Source organism: Amblyomma americanum, chromosome 8 (assembly GCF_052857255.1).
Source record: "Amblyomma americanum isolate KBUSLIRL-KWMA chromosome 8, ASM5285725v1, whole genome shotgun sequence".
Lineage (NCBI taxonomy): Eukaryota > Metazoa > Arthropoda > Arachnida > Ixodida > Ixodidae > Amblyomma > Amblyomma americanum.
The window spans coordinates 83,909,785-83,931,585 of NC_135504.1; the positions used below are offsets into that span (position 1 = coordinate 83,909,785).

Below are 21,801 nucleotides of genomic sequence, written 5' to 3' on the forward strand. Positions count from 1 at the left end.
CCGCGGCACGCTTGCTGTGTTCGAGAGCGAACTCCACTACTTTCAGTTTAAAGCCCGCCGTGTAGCTGTTGAGGTGCTTGCCCATCGTGCAACAGTGACAATGCTCGGAGGCAGTTCATGAAAAAGTGAAGAACGACAGCGCACGAGAGCAACAACTATGCCGAGCGACCACGCTAACACAACCACCAAAAAACGCATGCTTTGACAGCCAGAACAGAACAAAATTAGACCTGGCGATACCGATGCCGATACGGATAGCGGAAGTACAGTAGCAGAAGCTCGCGGCAGAAGAAAAGATGATGATGATGACCCGCGGCCTCGGGCGCCATCCATGGGCGGCACCTCGAAGCTCTTGTGCGCATATATTTCGAAGGCTATTCTTGCGTGTTTCCTGGAAAGTTTGGGTGCGGCCCTTACACGGATTTTTTTTTTTTCAAATGTTTCCTTTGGGAATACGGGGTGCGGCCCTTACACGGGTGCGGCCCTTACACGCGTTTATACGATAACTTACCTTGAACCCAAAAGTAATCCTCCTGTTTGCTGTTGGCATCTGCCAACAGCAATGCTTCAGTTCCACACTTGCTATACATGCACCAGTTTTCTTTTTTGTGCATTTGGCTCACATATTTTTTTTCTATGCTAGCTGTGTACGATGTTTCCTTTAAACTTGAATATGAAAAACATGAAACCACAAGGTGCAAAGTTGTGTAGTAAACATGCATTTGGCACCGCAAGTTGCAGCACGCTAGTATGCAAGAATTGAAATGCCCATCACCTTCCATACCACACATGCAGAATTGCTGTGGTGTATCAGGTTTTATTTTCACTCTAGTTCTGTGATGCTCACTTGTAAAACCATTTGCTTTGAAGTGGGCCCACTTGAAAACAAGTGGGAGCATTTAAAATCTCACTTAATATTTTCACCTGGGGAAGGACGCGTGCCAACGTAACGTGAGAATGCAGGATGAATGGCATGAATTTTTACATGCTTAGATGTTTTGGCACACCTTGAGCAGTTGGGTGCAGAGGGAGGGAAGAAAAAGGTGGCAAGTGCGTGTACGTGCCTCATGTTGGCTGCTCGTGGTGCCCTGCCATGCAGCTGCAGGCTTCGTCGGAGGCTGGGCCACCGCAGCCGCTGGTGCCAGCCACGCCACACTGCCTGGATCAGCACGGCGGCCGCGTGGCGTCGTGCCTCGCGTAGAAGCTCCAGCTGCTGCCGCGCATTCTCACTGTGGAGTGACAAGGTGCACTGGCTCAACTAACTTGACTGGCACAGTTTAGTTGACCAAGCAGTACATGAATTCACTAAAATGGCGAACTTATTAGCTGACCAGATTAGTCACAGAGCCATAAATTGCGCAAATAACATAATGAGTGACTGCAGGCAGGCTGTGAACACAGCTGAGCAGGAAAATTCCTGCAAAAGAACTCCAAGACTTCTTACCTTTGCTTGGGAGCAGATAAGTGTTACTGACACCTGTATCTCACGTATGTAATATAAATGTCATCAACATACGGTGAGCATGCGAACAGCAGGCTTCATATGGCGCATTGCTTTGTGATTATGGTGTCTGCTTTTTGCGTGATAAAGTAGTGAACAAGTTTGAACTGCAAGTTGAAATATTCAGTTTGAATGGGAATGCAGGTGTATAATAACCATAATGGCATGCCCCCTCCAGAGATCGATTTATTCTGAACAACAGTGAGTTGCAGTGAATTTCATTGTGGTGTAATCTGCCCATAGATGTAAACCCTACCTCAAGAAGATGTGCCTCTTGCCCAAGGCCCAGTTGACGGCTGCATTGGAGAGCTTGATGTTCTCAATTGCTTGGCTGAAGTACTCCAGGATCAACTGCAGCAAGCAAGTTGTTTGTTTGCACATTTAAGCCTGTTGCTAAAGCCATCACAAATTACCAGAGAGTCAGATTTTTTAAATGCACAGATTAAAGCTACACCATGACAACCAAGAATATGAGAGTTCTTTGGTAAATGTGTTAAGAAAGGAAGTTACAAGGACATATATCCTTTATGAAGTTTTAGTCACTTCTTCAAAATGGTTGTCAACAAAGACCACCTGCTTAGGTGAAGCTAATAGAAGCTTGCTTTTCTACCAAAAAATTCAAAAATCATAAAAATACTGCATCAAAATACACTCGCCCATTGCAGCAACACTGCCTTATGGCTGTAATTCATAGGCATTGAGCCGGATTTCATGCTTGGAAAGAGGATTAATAAATATGGCTCCCAATTTAGAGATTTCAACTGACCAAAAACCAATCCATTGCCGAATACTTGCAGTTTCATGCTGATGCAGTGAGTAACAGCTCGTTACGATAATGAAATAGAGAGCCATGGAACCAATGCATGACTAGTAGTGGATTGTTTAGAAAATTGCAGAACTTCAAGAACAACCAGGAGTAGTATGCTACATCTATGGCTATAAAATCCAGAAAATAAATTTCTCAAGACTGATACCATTGAACATGCAGCTCACACCATGCATGGTGTACAGCTTACGAGCTGCCACTCTTAAGATAGTGGAAAAACAGGTTCCTGCATGTTCGTTTGTTGTCTTCAACAATCTTGCTGGCACAAACCTCCTTAAACGACTATAGACGCATAATTTTATTGTGCATTTTCTTCTGTCAAATGACGCGTCAGAACACATGGATTACCGGGTGATATTTGCCTACAACTGCTAAATAATTTACAGTTGAATTTCTTCTCATGCTGTTTTGGTTTCGGTTTCATCGATCGAACGACGACTGTGACGACAGGTTGATGTTTTGGTCACGTGATCCACCAGAAAAACAGTAATAGGATCACTGATATGTAGTTTTAATTCAATACGCCATTTAATCCAGCCTTTTCCAATACCTGGAATGACAAAAATGACTTGTCAGCTATTATATTACAGTTTTTCTAGAGGATCATGTGACCAAACATCAACTTGGCGTCACAGTCGTTGTTTGGTCGATGAAACCGAAACCGAAACAGCGTCAAGAAGAAATTCAATAAGGAATATTTAGTGGTCGTACACGAATACCGCAGGGTGCTCCATGTATAAAAATGTCTTACGCATCGCTTGAAAGAAGAAAACACTCAAGCAGAAATTTGGTGTCTATAGAACTAAACTGCATAAGTGCTTTGAAAGCTAGAAAGAACTATCCTGTATGTGCACAACACCCTTGTAGCCTAAGATTCACACGCCGCACTTACAAATGAGCCTCTTATCATCATCATCATAATCATCATCAGCCTTACTACACCCACTGCAGGGCAAAGGCCTCTCCCATGTCTCTCCAATTAACCCTGTCCTTTGCCAGCTGTGCCCACCATATGCATGCAAACTTCTTAATCTTGTCCGCCCACGTAACCTTCTGCTGCTCCCTGCTACACTTGCCTTCTCTTGGATTCCACTCCATTGCCTTTAAGGACCAGTGGATATCTTGCCTTCGCATTACATGCCCTGCCCAAGCCCATTTCGTTCTCTTGATTTCGACTAGGATGTCATTAACCCGTGTTTGTTCCCTCACCCACTCTGCCCGCTTCCGATCTCTTAACGTTACACCTATCATTTTCTTTTCCATGGCTTGCTGCGTTGTCCTTAACTTAAGCTGAACTCTTTTCATTAGCCTCCACGTTTCTGCCCCGTAGGTGAGTGCCGGTAAGATTAAGCTGTTGTACACTTTTCTCTTGAGAAATATTGGTAAAATGCCATTTATAATCTGAAAGAACCTCCCATATGCGGTCCACCCCATTCTTATCATTGTAGTTATTTCCCTCTCATGATCCGGATCAGCTGTCACTACCTGCCCTAAGTAGTCCTTTAGCACTTCCAGCACCTCACTACCAACTGTGAACTGCTGTTCCCTTGCTAGACTGTTGAACATTACTTTGGTTTTCTGCATGTTAATTTTTAGACCCAGCATTCTGCTCTGCCTGTCTAAATCAATGATAATCGCAAATTACTTAGGTATTCTCCATTACCTGTTATCCCCAACTGTTCCCAACCCAGGCCTTGGTACACCTCCTGTAAACAGGCAGTGATCTTCTGTAATCTCCTAGTATGCAGCTCCATTACTATAGCTCCAAAAGTACTATACTAAAGACATTAAACATATTATAGATGCTGTCCCCTTGTCAGTGACTGTAGGATGCACTGCAGAAAACGGTACTAGCATTGAAATAAGTGTGGAGCTTCTTTGTGCACTAACAAGGTTGTTCTCATCTTTGCTTCGGGCAAGGCAGAAGTGAGAAATTGTGAGACAGCTACCTTGCAGTCACCCACAGCCTTGTCCTCTGTCTTCTTGAGGACCTTGAAAGGAGCCAGGAGGCGGTAGCGCATGTTGAAGGCCTTGAAGCGCATACGGTGCGGTAGCCCTGTATTTCAGAGGGGGGGGGGGGGGGGGGTAAATGGCGCATTTCTCATGAACAAAGCAAGGCCTAATGCAAGCAAAGCTCACTATTGTATATTTTTCTTTGTTTTTGTTTTCATTCTGATGGCCCTTGTAAATTGTATTTTTTCTTTCTCTGGCCTTAACTGTGGGTAGCTCCATCCTGTTCTTATAAGATTTTAAAGTTTGCACATGCGTAATATGCCTCTAAGCAATGTTTCTGTACCTTGCATAGAAAACGTTCTTGACTAGCTGCATAGGACTAAGTTCTAGATTATGCAGAAACAGAATGAATGTGTGGACATTAGACATAGTACCAGGTACATTTTCCTTGATTTGTTCATATGAGGTGGAATTCCTTGTAGGCGTATACAAGGGTTTTTACAAGAATTCCTTGGAGAGTTCTAAAGCTGCAGTACCAGTTGCTGCATTTGATTTTAGCAGTAATAGCGAAGCTTTTTCGTAGCAGCAACTTGGATGAAAAAGTTACTCCCAACGAGTTTGCTCACATAGAAAACAAGATGCAGAAGTGCAACTGATGTTCAAGTGCAATCACTTTAAAATACCCGTGTATGGCTCAACAGTAATTGCAGAGACTATTCTTTCTCTTTCTTCTACTATCCTCATCTACTATTTTCATTCCCGTCGTCATCATACTTCACTGTGCTGCCATTAGTTTAAACCAATTTTAAATCTACACCAAAAATCCACGTCTTCAAAATCACCTTTGCTTGCTAATATATTTCTGCTGAGGCGAGACTGGCTACCTCATCATGCCTACTCATTTGCTGTATACTGACATAACCTCTAGGGCATTATTGCAGGGGAAGGTGAATTTAAGTGTAAATAATTTTTCACTTGCTTATGCTATACGAGCAAAGACATTCTAGTTCTGAGATCATCATCAGCATATTTCAGGTCATTTTTAGCTGAGGAGTATTTTTAGGTTTCATTTGTTACACTTGCATTGCACATGTAACTCCCAGTCTTATACAGCTTCTACATCATTTAATCGTTCACACTTCTTCTATTATTGCCATTTCACTTTATTTTTTTGCAGCATGCTAACGTGACCTGTTCTGTGATATACTCCTGTAGATAAACTGCCCTTTGCATGACTGTTTCAGTCTTGTCGCAAGAACACTTGACACTTCTGCCCTGCTCACCTCCAGCCATCAGGTTGACTGTCTCGAGCACTTGGAGCGCCCTTAGCTGCTTCATCACCACAGTACGCTCGAACTGGCCCGGCTGCTCATGCTTGTTGGCCTGCCGCAAGGGAACGAGAAGTGGAAACAACGACAGTTTGCATGTACTCAGGTGATCACAAGAAGACTGCTCAGGGAGCCTTGAAAGCAAATGACATTTCGGAAAATGGAATACAGCATTGAATCGTATGAGCACTACTTCAAGTTCACTGGCCTTGAATATACTAGTTTGATCAATGCAGGAAAAGAAACGACAATGAAAAGAGTTGTGTACTTTAGAGAAATCGAAAAAAACCTGTAGTGTACTCAACGTGATTATTCCTAAGCCAGTTCCTCAATGAACACGCACGACAGAGAAAATAGTTAACAACTCTGCACAATGATGTCAATTTTCTGTCATGCCGGCAGCACTTTCTGGTACAGCTGATCTGTGCAGTCATCAAAAGCAATGTCCCCTTACACTTCAAGTGTGATACCCGCAAGTCATTAAAAGACTAGACAGCCAGAAGTTATAATAGAGCCTTCATATGGCTAGGCCTGTGTTCACATCTAGCGAACTAATTTCAGACTTTCTACCACACAAGAACTTGTGAGAGTTTCCTTATGTCGATTGTTTAAACTCTCTTTACTTCATTGTTGCATTGTCTGTGACTTGTGCACAGCCCACGCCAAAATGCATTCAGCATGCATGCCACGTGCCAGAAAGGGGCTTTCTGTTGAACACAAGCCACTATTATGCTTTGTTGATGAATGCATGATGAATGCACATACCCGTATGCAGCGCACGAAGTGAGGCTTGGCGTGGACCAGAGTCCGCAGCAGGTTGTCTAGTCGCGTGTGGAAGTCCTGGGTCAGTGTGGAGACGGGCTCGTCACCATTTTGCCTGTTTCCGAAAGAAATGAAGAGCAAGGAAGGAAATTATGGTAGCATCACCAGATGGAGAAGAACTCTGTTCACTGTTTTTCAGAACAGTCTTGCTTCAGAGCTTTGTGTTCTAAGGAGTCCCCTAGAGATATAGATGATATCTTTCTTTTGTCTGCAAGAGTTGAGTTTTGTTTTTGAGTGCTTGATAAGTGTGCACAACTGCATTAATCATATATATTAGCATGTGCGCACTGGCACATCTTATTTTTGTCATCACCATCATAAGCATGGCTACACCTGCAGCAGAGCAAAGGCTTCTCCCATATCTTTCCAATTAACCCTGTCTTGTGCCAGCTCAGCCCATTACAGATGGTGGGGCGGGCCGGCACACATTTTTCTTGTTTCTTTTTCCTCGTACCAATATAATCTATGCCTCGTGCCAGCTGCGGCCACCCTATCCCTGCAAGGTTCTTAATCTCATCTGCCCACATAACTTTTGGCCTCCCCTTGCTACGTTTGCTTTCTTTCAGAGTCCAGTCTGTTACCCTGAAGGACCAGCGGTTATCTTGCCTTCGCATTACATGCCCTGCCCAAGCTCATTCAATTCTCTACACATTCAATAATTAACCTATATTCCTGGACTATACTAACAAACACTCTATGCTTAGTTCAAACAGAAAAAAGGTTGGGTACCAATGAAGTCGAACAAATTTTGATTTGATTGTATTGTTCTGGACAGTGTACTGCCATCTAATCAATGCACTTAATTAGCATTCATGTAGTTTAACACCGTTTAAATAACTTGGTCTATGCTGAAACAGTGATCACCTGTGGTCACCTCTGAATGCTTTTTGTGCTTTGGACTTAAACACTATATTGAGCCTGTAGAAATGATTTCACTGTAGCAATCACAATCTCCAACAACACTTACAGTTCAGTGTGCGCTGTTGGCGAAACCCTAAATGACACTCCACGAGGTGCAATACCTGCAAGGAAAGAAGAAACGGACATGTTATGAGGTAGTTGTAAAGCTAATTAAATAGCCCACAGTACAGTAATCCCCTATAAATCGATATCGGTAAACGTGAAATCATGCGTAATTCATCACCTTGCAATAGTTCAGTTAATTTAAAGATCTGAAGTGGCATGCAAAGATACTGAAGTTCAGCCCGAAGTAGGAAATGCCAACAATGCAAGCACAGAGGCCATTTGGTTGATCATCTTCCCATACGTATGCGCTACATAGAAATGTCGTATGTCATTGTGTCCTCCTGTGTTTTCAATGTAGCGCAAACATTCAGGGATGCCCCAGTTCTTATAATTAGTGCACGAGCTCGCGCACAATGTCGCGCAGAACGAGGCGACACTACTACTTACTGTGATGTGCACAGTGATGTGCACGCTGGCTAAAGCGATCCTCTGAAGTTCACCACTACATGATCACCAAATGTATTGGGCAGCATGCGCGCCAGCACTGGCATATACAGTAAAAGCTCGTTAATTCGAACTTTATGGGACCGGGAAAAACTTTGAATTATCCGATGTTTGAATTATCAAATGGCCTCGAAAAACCTGACAACAACCATTTGCATTATGGTATATGTACCATATTTACTCGCGTAGTGAACCCACTCGCATAATGAACACACCCACCCCCGATTTTCGCCTAAGAATCCGAAAAAAAAAAAGCGTCAGTCATTAACACATTCCCTCCATTTCGCACCATCACGGTCCGCAACACATTTCTTGGGAGTGAGCCAAGATGCTGCGCAGCGATAACATCACGGTGTATTTACCTTTTGACATTAGCTCTAGCAAGGAGCAGAGACCGCCAGGATTTAGAAACGGCGTGATTCCATATGCTTAGTAAAATGCTGAAAAGAATTGCTGTGCATTTACAATTAAGCTATTATTTATTCAATGAAGACAAAGAGGACGGTTCATTCTTTGTGACCCCTTTGTGAACCAAAATAGTTAACCTGTTCGAACCTCCCGCGCTTCCTGATGTCAACTGATGCATAGTGGCTAAGCCTAGCAGCCTTGAAAATCGAGAAGCATTCTGAAAATCTCGCCGTTTCATCGCTAAAATTTTGTGCTGCGGGCATCTTCAGACAAAGCGAAAGCTAGATGCGACTTTTGTTTGCTGTGAACATGAGGCACAGTGTAGCGGCAACGACGAGTTCGTGGCGAAACAAGAGGCTGCTCCGGCAGGTGCGGCTATGTTGTAGAAGTGGGCGGAAGCAGCAGAAGTCAGACGCGGTCGTGCCCTGATTGGTCTGCGCTGCGCTGACAGCCCACGTTGACCGAAAAAGCTTCCGGCCAGCAGCTGACCGCCGGGCAATGCTAAAAACCGGCGTCATGATCGTGGCTGACCACGTGCTTCCGTTGGCGACTGGTGGGTGGAAGGATGGACGACACTCGGAAAGAAAAAAAAAGTTTTTCGCACATAATTTGTAGCGCCCGTCCGAAGTCCTAGCCTTTCATGGCCGTTGGCTGGGGCCGCGCCGACAGTACTTATCCATATTTCCGAACTAACAGGGTTCGAATTAATGAGTATTTAGTTGTGAGTTTTGGAGGCTGTGCAGAAATGAGAGTAGGCAGCCGCCACCATGGCCGCCAAACCCTACCCTCCGGTGCCGCCGGCCACCGCGCCGGTGATGGTGCCATTTAGGTCTTACCCACTCTTCCACACTTTTACCAGGTTCCATCTTCTGTCCCCGTTTAGGACGTACGCAACCTCTAATTATGCGGAGGTGCTTTTTTTTTTTGGCCATGTGCTGCGTGCCAAGCTGCCCAGACGCGGCAGCGCATAGTTCGAATCGTCCGTAGTGGAACCGAATCGCTTTCGAATTAACGGGCTTTTTTATACACAGATCTAAATTCGAATTATAGAGGTTCGAATTAACGAGCTTTCACTGTATAGAGTATGCACACAGTTCATATTTCGTGGAAGGCACCGATCTTGTCGGTACAACACACACTGCACCAGTCCCGGATTGCCTGAATGAACCTCGCGTGCTCTGTTCTTGTCGCCCATTTTGAACCAACAGCAGCTCTTAATGCAAGCTGTTACGTTTGGAGACGCCAACATGCCAAGAATATTAAAGCCACTGGGAATCATCAATCTACCGAGGCTTCAAAGGGCCGTCGATGTGGTTGCAGCGCTACGAGTGCAGGTGGTGGCGTCTACAAGGGTCCTCCCCCCCCCCCCCCCTGTTGTTTGAGAAAGGCTTTGGTGAACTCGTCTTTTGTTCTCAACACCGGACCCACCCAGGACATTTTTCTCCCGGAGGGGACGGCAGGGGAGCTGGCGAGCGGCGGAACTGCAAATCAGCCGTGACAAATGCGGCCGGGTTTAACTAAGCCAACGTCTCTGGAATCTTCGTGCTTCGAAAACAACTTCGACTTGGACTGTGCTTTCCCACGCTCGACGTGAAAGCTTCTGCGAACTGCGGTGGGATCCATTCGCCCCCACGCTACCGCTGTGAAGTGCAGGTGACTGACCTTCGACGCTCTCAGTGGGACCCCCTTCGGGCTATTCATCACTGAAGCCTGGACAGCGCGGACCCCAATCTGCCAGAAGTGGCAAGAGTGTGTGGCTGGGGGCGGACCCGGAAGACTGGACACGTGATCTACATCACAGTGATTCGACGCATTTTTAATGAACTAGATTCCCCAACTAGGGACCTGGGGACAGCGGACCCTATTTAAGCAGCGATCTGGCGTGTGTTCGCCAGCTCCCGATTCACTCTTTCAATCTTTGTATAAATGTAAATAAACCCTTCAGTCTCTCCTTCACCTCGAAAACCCTCTCATCTCTTCGTCAACCCCACTACAGCAGTCTCCCGATCCGGAACCCGGGGACACCGACCTTCGCGAGAGACGGCACAGGCGAACCAGGGGCCCGCATCTAACAACTGGTTGGCAGCGGTTGGATCGACCATGCGGCGTGGTGTTGCTTCCGTGGGTGAGTGCTTGAACTTTGCTTGAGATTCGCCAGGCTTCAATTGTTTGGGTTAATACATTGAACTGCTGGGAATCGAGGGAAGTTGTTCAGTGAGACAAGTGTGTGTAGCTCACGTCAACAGTTGTGCAGCAAAGTTCAAGGCTCGGAACAGTAAACATGGATCTAATGAAGTTGCTAAGGTCAGATTTGCTGTCATTGTGTGAAGAGTTGGGTGTAGATGTAGAAGAGAAGATGAAAAAGTCACACATTTGCACATTGCTCTTGGAAACGGCCAATGAAGAAACAGTTAGCGATACGTGGGAACTCCTCAAAGCGGAGCGAAAGAAAAAGGAAGATGAGCGAAAGAAAGAGGAAGATGAGCGGGAGCGAAAGAGAGAGGAAACTGAGCGAAAGAAAGAGGAAAATGAGCGCCAACGGCTAGCGGCCGAGCGAGAGGAACGGGAGCTCAGAAGGTTGCAGCTTGCGAATGACCAAAAGAAACTGGAATGTGAGAGTTCGAGAGGCATGACTCCAGAGAGAGTGAGTCAGGCCGAATCGTTTCCTATGGACAGATTGATGCAGCCGTATAAGATTGGCGAGGATCTTGGTTATTACCTCGTGAATTTCGAGAGGACGTGTGAGAAACGGGGTTACGCTAAGGAGACCTGGCCACAAAAGCTACTAATGGTGTTACCCTGTGAGGCGGCCACTATAGTCGCGAAAGATGCCGATGACTACGAGAAGGTGAAAGCGAGTTTGCTAAGAAAGTACCGACTTTCGGCAGAAGAATTCCGACAGCGGTTCAGAGGTGCCAGCAAGAGAAGCAGCGAGAGCTATGCAGAATTCGCATTCAGTTTGAAGGCCAACCTTACAGAGTGGTTGAAGGGCGCGGAGGCATATGGCACCAAAGATAAGGTTGTCGAATGTGTAGGCCTCGAGCAGTTCTATAACAGTATCCCTGAGGCCGTTAAGTTATGGGTGCAAGACAGAGAAAATGTGAGCACAGCGGAGAAAGCTGCAGAACTAGCGGACGAATATGCAACACGGAGAAAGCTGAGTTCCGAGTCAAGCGAGTCTGAAAAGAAAGCGTTCGGTTTAAGGAAGCGTTTCATTCCCAAAAATCGATCGCAATTTAGGAATCGCGAGACAGTTGAGGGCATTAAACAGGCCCCAGAAAAAACTGAGGATCGTGCCAAGCAGGCCGGAGCTCAGAAAGCATTGACGAAGGAGTTCGAGGCCAGGAAGCCGTTCCGTTGTTTCAACTGTCAGGAAACTGGACATATTGCAGCAAGGTGTACGAAGACGCGATTAGCTTTCTCATATGCCAACGACAGTGATGAGAATTTGGAACTTCTGCGTCCATATATTCACGAACTCCAAGTAAATGGAAAATTGTGCAGGGTCCTTCGGGACAGCGGGGCAACAATGGACATTGTTCACCCCTCATATGTCAAGGAGGAAGACTTTACTGGGGAAGTAGCATGGATAAGACAGGTACTAGAAAATCAGAGTGTGTGCCTCCCTATGGCAAGGGTGGTGATTTCCGGCCCGTTCGGCGAGCTAGCGACAGAAGCCGCCGTCTCGTCGGCTGTTTCATTGCAGTACCCGTATCTATTCTCCAATAAGTCAAATCAGCTGCTTTGCGATCGAGGTCAGAAGCTGGCTGAGGGGACAGTGAAAGCCCTGACTAGGTCCAAATCACGCGAGCTTGCTTCCAAGCTTAGGTACAGCCAGGAATCAGAGGCAACTGGTGAGAGGGAGGGAATTCCCGAGATTGCGGAACCAAGCAAAGAAAATGCAGTTCGAGCACATGAACAGCAGCAGGAACCTGTTACCGAAGGTAGCCCCATCGATGCCAGCCTACAAGAAGCGTGCAGTCCAGACTCCATGTTATTGCCCACCTCCCTGTGCATGGATCGCTTGTTGCGCGTTGACAGAGACTCCTTAATCACAGAACAGGAAAGAGACCCTAGCTTGTCAAAGTTACACTTCATAGCCAAGGAGGGTATTGCTAGGCGTAACGTGACATTGCACCACAAAGGCGGATTGCTGTATCGCCATTACAGGGACAAAAAGGGGAAGACGCTTGATCAGCTGGTCGTGCCTGAAAAGTACCGCTCTGACCTTTTAGGCCTCTGTCACGGAAACAGTTGGTCAGGGCACTTAGGTGTAAACAAAACGAAGGAAAGGCTGCTTGGGGAATACTACTGGCCGGGATGTTTCCGAGATGCTGAACGCTACGTGCAGTCATGCGACGCGTGTCAGCGCACCGGAAAACCAGGAGAAAGATGGAAGGCCCCGCTAAAGCTGGTGCCGCTTATCTCGGAGCCTTTTCGACGTCTGGTCATTGACACCGTCGGGCCACTACCCAGAACTAAGTCAGGCTATAAGTACGTACTCACTATGATATGCCCTGCTACCAAGTTCCCGGAGGCGGTGCCGCTAAAGGAGCTTAGCTCGGCAGAGATAGTGGACGGTCTCCTGTCCGTTTTCGCTCGAATTGGCTTTCCGGCAGAAATTCAGGCTGATCAGGGGACAGTTTTCACGAGCGCACTCACAACCACGTTCTTACAGAGGTGTGGGGTGAGGTTGATTCATAGCTCCGTTTACCACCCTCAATCGAACAGCGTCGAGAAGTGGCACTCAGTGCTCAAAAGAGTGCTACGTGCTTCCTGCTATGAGCACAAAGACGATTGGGAAAGTTGCCTCCCGGCAACGCTGTTCGCCCTGAGAACAGTACCGCACGAAGCGACGGGCTTCACTCCTGCAGAACTAGTGTACGGAAGGGCTCTTCGTTCCCCGCTTAGGATGCTTAGAGAAATGTGGGAGGGGACAGGAGAGAGTCAGTCAGTAGTGGAGTATGTGTTGCAGTTACTAAACCGGCTGAGTGCCACACGAGAACTAGTGGATCGAAATCTCAAAACAGCTCAGGACACGGCGAAGAAGTACTACGACAAGAATGCTAGACTGAGAACCTTCAAGACGGGGGATCGTGTGCTTATTCTCAGGTCCGCACGCAAAAATAAGATGGAAGTTCACTGGGACGGGCCAGTGGAAGTTTTGGATCAGATTTCAGAAACCAACTACACTTTGAAAATGCCAGGGAGAGGACAGCAGATAAAGATCTATCACTGCAATTTAATGAAGCCCTATGTAGAAAGGAGCGGGGTTGTAAACATGGCCATAAATATCCCCGAAGAGCTACAAACCGAAAACCCTGAGTGGAAAGGCAGCATGAAAGAAAATGCTACCAACAGCATAGAGGAAATCGTGTCCCGATCCGCGAGCACCATGGATCTAGAACAAAAGCAACTCCAAGAATTGAGGCAACTGCTGTGCGAATTCCGGGAGAGTTTTAGCGACCGGCCGGGGAAGACAAATCTCATCACGCATGAGATAGAGCTAACTTCGACCGATCCAGTAAGATCAAAAGCCTACAGAGTTTCTCCAAGGCAGAAAGAAATAATTGAGGCGGAGATAAAGCACATGCTGGAACTTGGCGTGATAGAGCCAGCAGAGAGCGACTACACCTCCCCGCTGATACTCGTGGAGGCACCAGGCAAAGATCCGCGACCTTGCGTGGACTACAGGAAGCTGAATACCATAACAAAGGACCAGCTGTACCCGATACCGAACATCGAAGAAAGGATCGAGACAGTTAGCGCGGCACAGTACATCTCCACCCTTGACCTGGTGAGAGGGTACTGGCAAGTCCCCCTCTCGGAAAGCGCGAGTCGGTATGCAGCATTTATTTCTCCCATGGGGGTATTCCGACCTTTGGTGCTCAGTTTTGGGCTAAAGAATGCACCTTTTAGCTTTTCAAAGCTAATGGACATCATCCTCAAGGACATGCAGGATTTCGCGCTGCCTTACCTTGACGATGTGGCCATTTTTTCTAACTCTTGGGAAGACCATGTTTCCCATCTCAGGAGGGTACTGACGAGTTTGAGGGACGCTGGGCTAACCATTAAGGCCGAAAAATGTAGTTTTGGCTGCTCACATGTCACCTATCTTGGTCATGTTGTCGGTAGAGGGACGAGGAGACCGTCAGACCTCAAGATAGCCCCTATCGCTGAATTCCCGCAGCCCCGAACTAAGACGGATGTACGGTCATTTCTCGGTCTGGTGGGGTACTACCAAAGGTACATACCCAACTATTCACAGCTAGCAAGTCCTTTGACCGATGCGCTTCGCAAAGAAAAGCCGAATAGCGTTATCTGGGACGCAGCAAAAGAAATTTCGTTTCAGAGCTTGAAGAGCGTGCTGGTTTCGCGGCCCGTGTTACGCGCGCCGGACTACAGCAAGGAATTCGTGGTCCAGTGTGACGCCAGCGACCGGGGTATGGGGGTCGTATTAAGCCAAGTCGGAGACGACAATGAGGAGCACCCTATCCTTTATGCCAGCAGGAAGTTAACCGTAAGGGAAGAAGCCTACAGCGCTTCGGAAAAGGAATGCGCTTGTCTGGTTTGGGCCGCACAGAAGCTAGCCTGTTATGTTTACGGGGCGAAATTTACTTTCGAGACAGATCATTGTCCGCTTACATGGCTGCGTCAAATGTCGCCCAAGAATGGCCGCTTGCTTCGATGGAGTCTAGCCCTCCAGCAATATAACTTTTCTGTGCGATACAAAAGGGGCAAATGTCATGGCAATGCCGACGGATTGAGCAGGTTATTCCCATAATTGAGGTATCCGTTCGGTGGCAATTCGGTGCCTTTTCGTATTTTTTTTAGGTGCTAGTTAGCTTTGTTTTGGCGTGGTGTCCTATTATCCTTTTTCTTTTGCTTCCAAATTTGCCACCTCTCTTCAAGCCGTGTTCGGCGAATCGGGCTTTGGCAGCGAATTTGGCAGACATGGAAGCTGTTCTTAGTAGCCGAGATTACTGCTGTCAGCTACAAAATTTTGTGCTTACGTTTACATTGACAATGCAGTAGTATTGCAAAACAGCCTGGCGGCTCTCGGGTGAATTTCGTGCACTGCCTGGGGAGTGGCGCCATGTTGAGTGGCTGATTTCGACTAATGCCTCCGTTGTCCGAGGTTTAGGACTCTACTCTGTGCTTGCAGACAAGATGAAGAAGGGCCTCCCACGCTACAACTCAAGTCATCTCTCCTCGACCAGTGATTGTGACCACTGGCCGATCGAGATTGTCCTGGCCGCGGAGGAGCTGTTACGTTTGGAGACGCCAACATGCCAAGAATATTAAAGCCACTGGGAATCATCAATCTACCGAGGCTTCAAAGGGCCGTCGATGTGGTTGCAGCGCTACGAGTGCAGGTGGTGGCGTCTACAAGGGTCCTTCCCCCCCCCCTCCTGCTGTTTGAGAAAGGCTTTGGTGAACTCGTCTTTTGTTCTCAACACCGGACCCACCCAGGACATTTTTCTCCCGGAGGGGACGGCGGGGGAGCCGGCGAGCGGCGGAACTGCAAATCAGCCGTGACAAATGCGGCCGGGTTTAACTAAGCCAACGTCTCTGGAATCTTCGTGCTTCGAAAACAACTTCGACTTGGACTGTGCTTTCCCACGCTCGACGTGAAAGCTTCTGCGAACTGCGGTGGGATCCATTCGCCCCCACGCTACCGCTGTGAAGTGCAGGTGACTGACCTTCGACGCTCTCAGTGGGACCCCCTTCGGGCTATTCATCACTGAAGCCTGGACAGCGCGGACCCCAATCTGCCAGAAGTGGCAAGAGTGTGTGGCTGGGGGCGGACCCGGAAGACTGGACACGTGATCTACATCACAGTGATTCAACGCATTTTTAATGAACTAGATTCCCCAACTAGGGACCTGGGGACAGCGGACCCTATTTAAGCAGCGATCTGGCGTGTGTTCGCCAGCTCCCGATTCACTCTTTCAATCTTTGTATAAATGTAAATAAACCCTTCAGTCTCTCCTTCACCTCGAAGACCCTCTCATCTCTTCGTCAACCCCACTACAGCAGTCTCCCGATCCGGAACCCGGGGACACCGACCTTGGCGAGAGACGGCACAGGCGAACCAGGGGCCCGCATCTAACAAAGCCGAAGAATCTATGCATGCTACTGCATGCTTGCACCATGCTTACTAATCTGCCACCTTGGCCGGCACCCTGTGAAAGCAATACTTCACTAGTAAAGCTGAAAAACCCAGGGTGTGTATGAAGCCTCAACCTGTGAAGAAGTGCCCTCGGCGGAGGCCCAAGTTTAGCATGGAACCTGAAGTGCCAGCGCATGAGCTGCTCTCTTTGAACCGGCAAATGGCTCGTAAAGCAAACGACGAGGACCGTGAAAGGTGTCTACTCGATGGTGTAGACAGCCTGCTACGCACTGCCGCCCGATAACAGTTTTCTGCAGGCGGACGCACCTTAAGCATGTGGAAAAACATTGAAGAAGTTGTTTCTTTCTTCAGGGAAAATGATTTCGTCCTTCTACAATCAGACAACGAGGGAGGTTTCGCCGTGCTGACGTCTGGGATGTTTCATGACAAGGCCGCTCAAGCCGTCGCTAAGGGATTTGTTACCAAGAAAGTGAGACCAACCAAGGTAAAGACCCGAGCTATAGAGCTGTGCAAAGACTTGGCATTAGAGATACTGTCAAGGGCTGTTGATAACTGCAAACGCAATAGCCTAGAACTGTTTTTCACTATTAAAACGCACAAGATTGACAAACCCTTCAGGTGCATTGTTAGTGAAAGGGATACCTGGCAACGGGAGATTAGCTCCTTTCTCCTGAAGTGTTTAAAGTATTTAAAGATACAAAACCCTTTCATCGTAAAGAACTCGTGTGATGTGGTATCTTTCTTACAGGGTTCGCCATCGGTGGGGTACGCTGTTTTGTTTGACGTAGAAAACCTATTCTTTTCTATACCACATGATGCTCTGTTTCGTGCTATTAGCTCATGCATTGAAGATAACGGAGTCGTGGGTTTTCAAAACGCCAGTGGCTTGTCCCAGGAGAACTTTATGCCACTACTTGAATTCTATCTCGAATCAACCTTTGCAACCTTTGACAACCAGATCCTGGTTCAGCGCGAGGGTATTTGTATTGGCTCCTGCGTGGCACCTGTGTTGGCTGATATTTTCTTGGCCAGTATTCATTGTGATCTGGTGTGTTATTTAGACAAGTTTGTTTTTAAAGTTTTTAGATACATGGACGACTATCTGGTTCTTTTTAAAGCAACCTGGTTTGACACACACGGACGCCGTGCAAGAGATTTTATCAGTTTTTAAACGACACGGGAGAGGTCTGACCTTCACCTACGAATTACCTGACGATAATAGATTGCAGTTTTTAGATATCAACTTGACTTTAATGCCAGATCACACTTGCTGGATGTACTCGCCACGAGCCCCGAAAGACCTGCTGCCATACGAATCCGCACATTCCAAGACGGTAAAACGGGCCATTGCTACATTCAGCCTGAGGGGAGATTTGGAGAGGTAGTGCGTTCTCCTGGTGCATGGCAGCCTCAACAATCAGGTTGGTAGGTTGCTGAAGGCTGGGTTCCCTTTTCCAGTTGTGGTCGCTGTGGCAGAAAAACTACTACAGTGATTGAAAGCGAGAGCACCCCAGGAAGATCGCGTCCGAGAAAATATCAAGCCGACGGTTGTTTCCTACATTCACAGGGTATCACACAACTTGAAGAACGTAGCCAATCGTTATCATGTGCCAGTGGTGTTTTCCGCTCCGCACAAATTGGCCTCACTCTGCCCTCGGATTGCTTCCAGAGAAAGGAGCGTGCAAGAATGCAAGAAGCGCCACACCACTGAATTCTTCAGGTGCTCGGAGGGGGTTGTTTACGAAATCCCCCTAACCTGTAGAATAGCTTACATCGGTCAAACAGGCCGATGTGTAAATGACCGGCTGAGGGAACACCAGCTTTCAATAAAGACCGAAAAAGGTCTAATCTGCCCTTACACTGTAGCGCATGCCCTTCGGCTACGTGTGATAACCCATGGCTGCCTTTGCTGCCGAAAACGAGGATTTTGAGGCATAGCCATGACCAGATGGCACGTGAACTTACCGAGGCTTTCTTCATAAGTAACAAAAGAGATTATTGCGTGAGTGATACCTTGATAAGACTTTATCAGACAGAGAGCAGATTTCTGGCTTGTGCTTAGTGATTGACATGGCGATGTGGAAGTTATAAGTATGTGTTGTTCTTCTGAATAAATTCAGTCGCGAGTCTGTGCCCATCGTTGTGCCCTTCTCGTCCATGTTTGTATTATTTTGCGCAGTACCTTTGCTCAACGACGATAATTTAAGATCCCACATCCAGTTGCCTTTGAGGCGGTGTTGCCTCAAGTGCTTTCGCATGTCCTGCTCAGTTCAACTAGATTAAAACCCCGCCATTTTTTTTCACGGCAGTTGTTCATGGGAACATATCCCATGGGAGCAATGCTGTTGTGCTATGGTTGCACACTGCAAAAACTCAGTCGTGTGAACAACCGCACGGTCACTTTGCCCCACCATCGCATCTGCCACACCCTGCTGCGCAGTGCTTGACTTGCTGAGTCTGCCACTTTGGGGCAGACCCCGCCAAGTGCTCTTCCGAAAATGCGAATTTCATTTATGGCACACAGTTTGCAAGAAAATAAGCTGCAGAAATTTGGTTGCACGTAACGCAGTGCCCCACGGCGTAACAGAGTTGTTGTGTGTTACGCGAAAATGCATGCACTAATGGGTTCCACACCACATTCTGTCCACCCAAGAAGCAGCCTACGTGGGAATGCAGAATTGTCATGAGGATTAGGGAAGGGCAACCCTTGCATACCATCAGCAAAGAGTGCCTTGAGCTCGCTGCCAAAGAGGTGAGTGGCAAAGCCAAAGGCACATGAGCTGCGGTGGAACACGGCAACCACGTCGTCGGGCACCACGTCCCGGTTGGTCTCCAGGAAGCCCGACGCCTCATAGGTCACGTTGCCCGCATAGTGCCGGATGCCGAACGCCGCGCCGCCACACTTGGCATCGAAGTACCTGCATGACATGGTTGGCCGGTGCAGAAACATGGCCTGTTGTAACGCATTGGTGACGCTCTGCTGGACAAAAGGCTCCAAGTGGAGTCTCCGCTTATTTGGTCGGCCAGGTGACTAACTAGCAGCCATGCCAAATAATAATTATCATCAGGCTGACTACGCCCACTGCAGGGCAAAGGCTTCTTCCATGTCTCTCCAATTAACCCTGTGCTTTGCCAGCTGCGCTCACCCTACGCCTGCAAACCTCGTAATCTCATCCGCCCACCTAACTTTCTGCCGCCCCCTGATGCGCTTGCCTTCTCTTAGAATCCACTTCGTCACCCTTAAGGACTAGCGGTTACCTTGCCTTCGCAGTACATGCCTTGTCCAAGCCCATTTCTTCCTCTTGATTTCGACTAGGATGTCATTTACCCGCGTTTGTTCCCTCACCCACTCTGCCCGCTTCCGGTCTCTCAACGTTACACCTGTCATTTTTCTTTCCTTACCTCACTGCGTTGTCCTTAATTTCTAGCCACCCCAGATATGCGTTTAAAATACCACACTGGCAATGCAGTTTCAATGCACTCACGTGCAGAGGCAGTAATGTGTCGCATTTTTTTCTATGCTGGCTCAAAAAATTGGGTGTTGCGTGACCACAAGTCATGGTAACAATTGGGTCCACTCACCGAGGGCTGGTCTTGTGCTGCATGCGAACTTTCTGGACGTACGTCTCGGGCGTTCCGCGCAGGGAGCACTCCACGTCCACCATACTCAGAAGGCCCGTTCGCTGCGAGAAAAGTGCATATATGCCCGTAAGCACACGTGTAATGTCGCCGATTCACCTGATGCGATGTATTTAGCAAGCTACTCTTTGAAAGTTTCCCGACATTTCCATGTTTTCCCTGGCTATTTCAGTCAAAATTCCCGGCCCACTGTAGAGGCAAAAAAACAGAATAGCCAATGGTAATAGACAGTTTACATGGTCCAATCACAGCAGGTAGCAGGTATGTGTGGGTGCATGCATACAAGTGTGTGTGTGTGTGTGTGTGTGTGTGTGTGTGTGTGTGTGTGTGTGTGTGTGTGTGCGCGTGTGCGTGCGTGCGTGTGCGCGTGTGTGTGTGTGTGTGTGTCCGTGGCAGATCGGGCACTTTCCAGGCCCGGAAGGTGCCTCTGGCCGGAGCACCCTCGGTGGGTGTACCTCTACCCCTCGCCCACCTCCATCCAACAGCAGTCCATGCACAGCAGAACGAAAAAGAAAAGACGAAACCAAATTCAAATAGTATGCAATGGGAAGGCTCCCAATGTAAACGCTAAATGTACAAAGAAAACTGCTCATGCAGATTTGTTGCATCACATCGTATGATCGCCTAAGTACTCCTTTTACTACAACGACGACAAAACATACTTTGTCTGCAAACTTTCGCATTAACACCTAGCGCTGTGAAAATACTTTTACGTACTACATCACTAACCCCCTATACACTCCCTGGAGAGGGTTCATTGTGACCAACTGAGAGATATGTCAATGGCCCTTACAGCATCACCCTAAATATGACCACTGCAGAACGAAGAACTACATATATTCTCCCATATCCTTGAAATTAACCCTGTCCTGCACCAACTGCTGCCACGTTATTCCTGCAAAGTTCCAAATCTAACGTGCTCGCCTGACTCTCTGCGCCCCCTGCTAAGCTCGCCCTCTCTTGTAATCCACTCCCCAAGGAATCATCAGTTGTCTCGTGTCCGCATATTACATGCCCTACCCATGCCCATTTCTCTCTCTTGATTTCAGTTCAGATATCATAACTCGTGTTTGCTACCTAACCCACTCTGCTCGCTCCTTGTCTCCTGGCGTGACATCTATTATTTTCCTTTCCATAGCTCGCTGCGCAGTCTGCGATTTAATTTAACACACCTTAAGGATAGACAAAAAAAAGGCGATAAATGTGAACAAACCAGTTACCAGTAACAATTATCAGCTAAATATTATAGCTATTTACAGAGTGAGCGGCTTCGCCTGAACTGGCAGGGCAGAAATGAGGAGGGATGTACCAGCGAGGAGATAAGGTCGATGCAGGGCACGTTGTCGGCGTACTCAATCTCGAGGTCTGCCAGGACACCCTCTTCGCGGCATGCTTCCATGCTGCTCTTGAAGACGTGCGTGTTGTAGAAGTGCTGCATTGTCTCAGCACACAGGTTGATGCACAGGTGCTCCAGCTGGCTCAGCTGTAATGTTCAAGGCAGACAGACGACACGCGTTAACGATGGAGAACCGCAAAACGTGGTGTAACGTACATGCAGATGTCTATTTCCTGCCCCCGTTCCGTAGCACCGTGAACAGCAACAAGAACAGCGGTCATAGCCTTGCTCATTGTGCACAGAACCATTCTGTGCTTATGTGGCAAACAAAGAAAGCATTGTGGCCAGTGAACAACAAAAAAATGAAGTTATTTTTACTTGAAT

The 21,801-nt window shown here is 47.6% G+C and overlaps 1 protein-coding gene across 5 annotated transcripts in view; it reads right to left on the minus strand.

The window, feature by feature from the left end:
- dachs (unconventional myosin-IXb-like dachs) overlaps positions 1 to 21,801 on the minus strand; it is a 487,807-nt gene that overhangs the window by 9,141 nt on the left and 456,865 nt on the right. For all 5 annotated transcript variants that reach the window (XM_077635211.1, XM_077635214.1, XM_077635212.1 and 2 more), the window contains 9 exons: positions 21,391 to 21,564; positions 20,025 to 20,125; positions 19,158 to 19,360; positions 7,398 to 7,452; positions 6,374 to 6,485; positions 5,564 to 5,663; positions 4,277 to 4,383; positions 1,758 to 1,852; positions 1,065 to 1,229 (listed from right to left, as the gene is read on the minus strand). In XM_077635211.1, the coding sequence (XP_077491337.1) occupies positions 1,065 to 1,229; positions 1,758 to 1,852; positions 4,277 to 4,383; positions 5,564 to 5,663; positions 6,374 to 6,485; positions 7,398 to 7,452; positions 19,158 to 19,360; positions 20,025 to 20,125; positions 21,391 to 21,564 (1,112 nt within the window). The remainder of the gene's footprint in view (positions 1 to 1,064; positions 1,230 to 1,757; positions 1,853 to 4,276; positions 4,384 to 5,563; positions 5,664 to 6,373; positions 6,486 to 7,397; positions 7,453 to 19,157; positions 19,361 to 20,024; positions 20,126 to 21,390; positions 21,565 to 21,801) is intronic.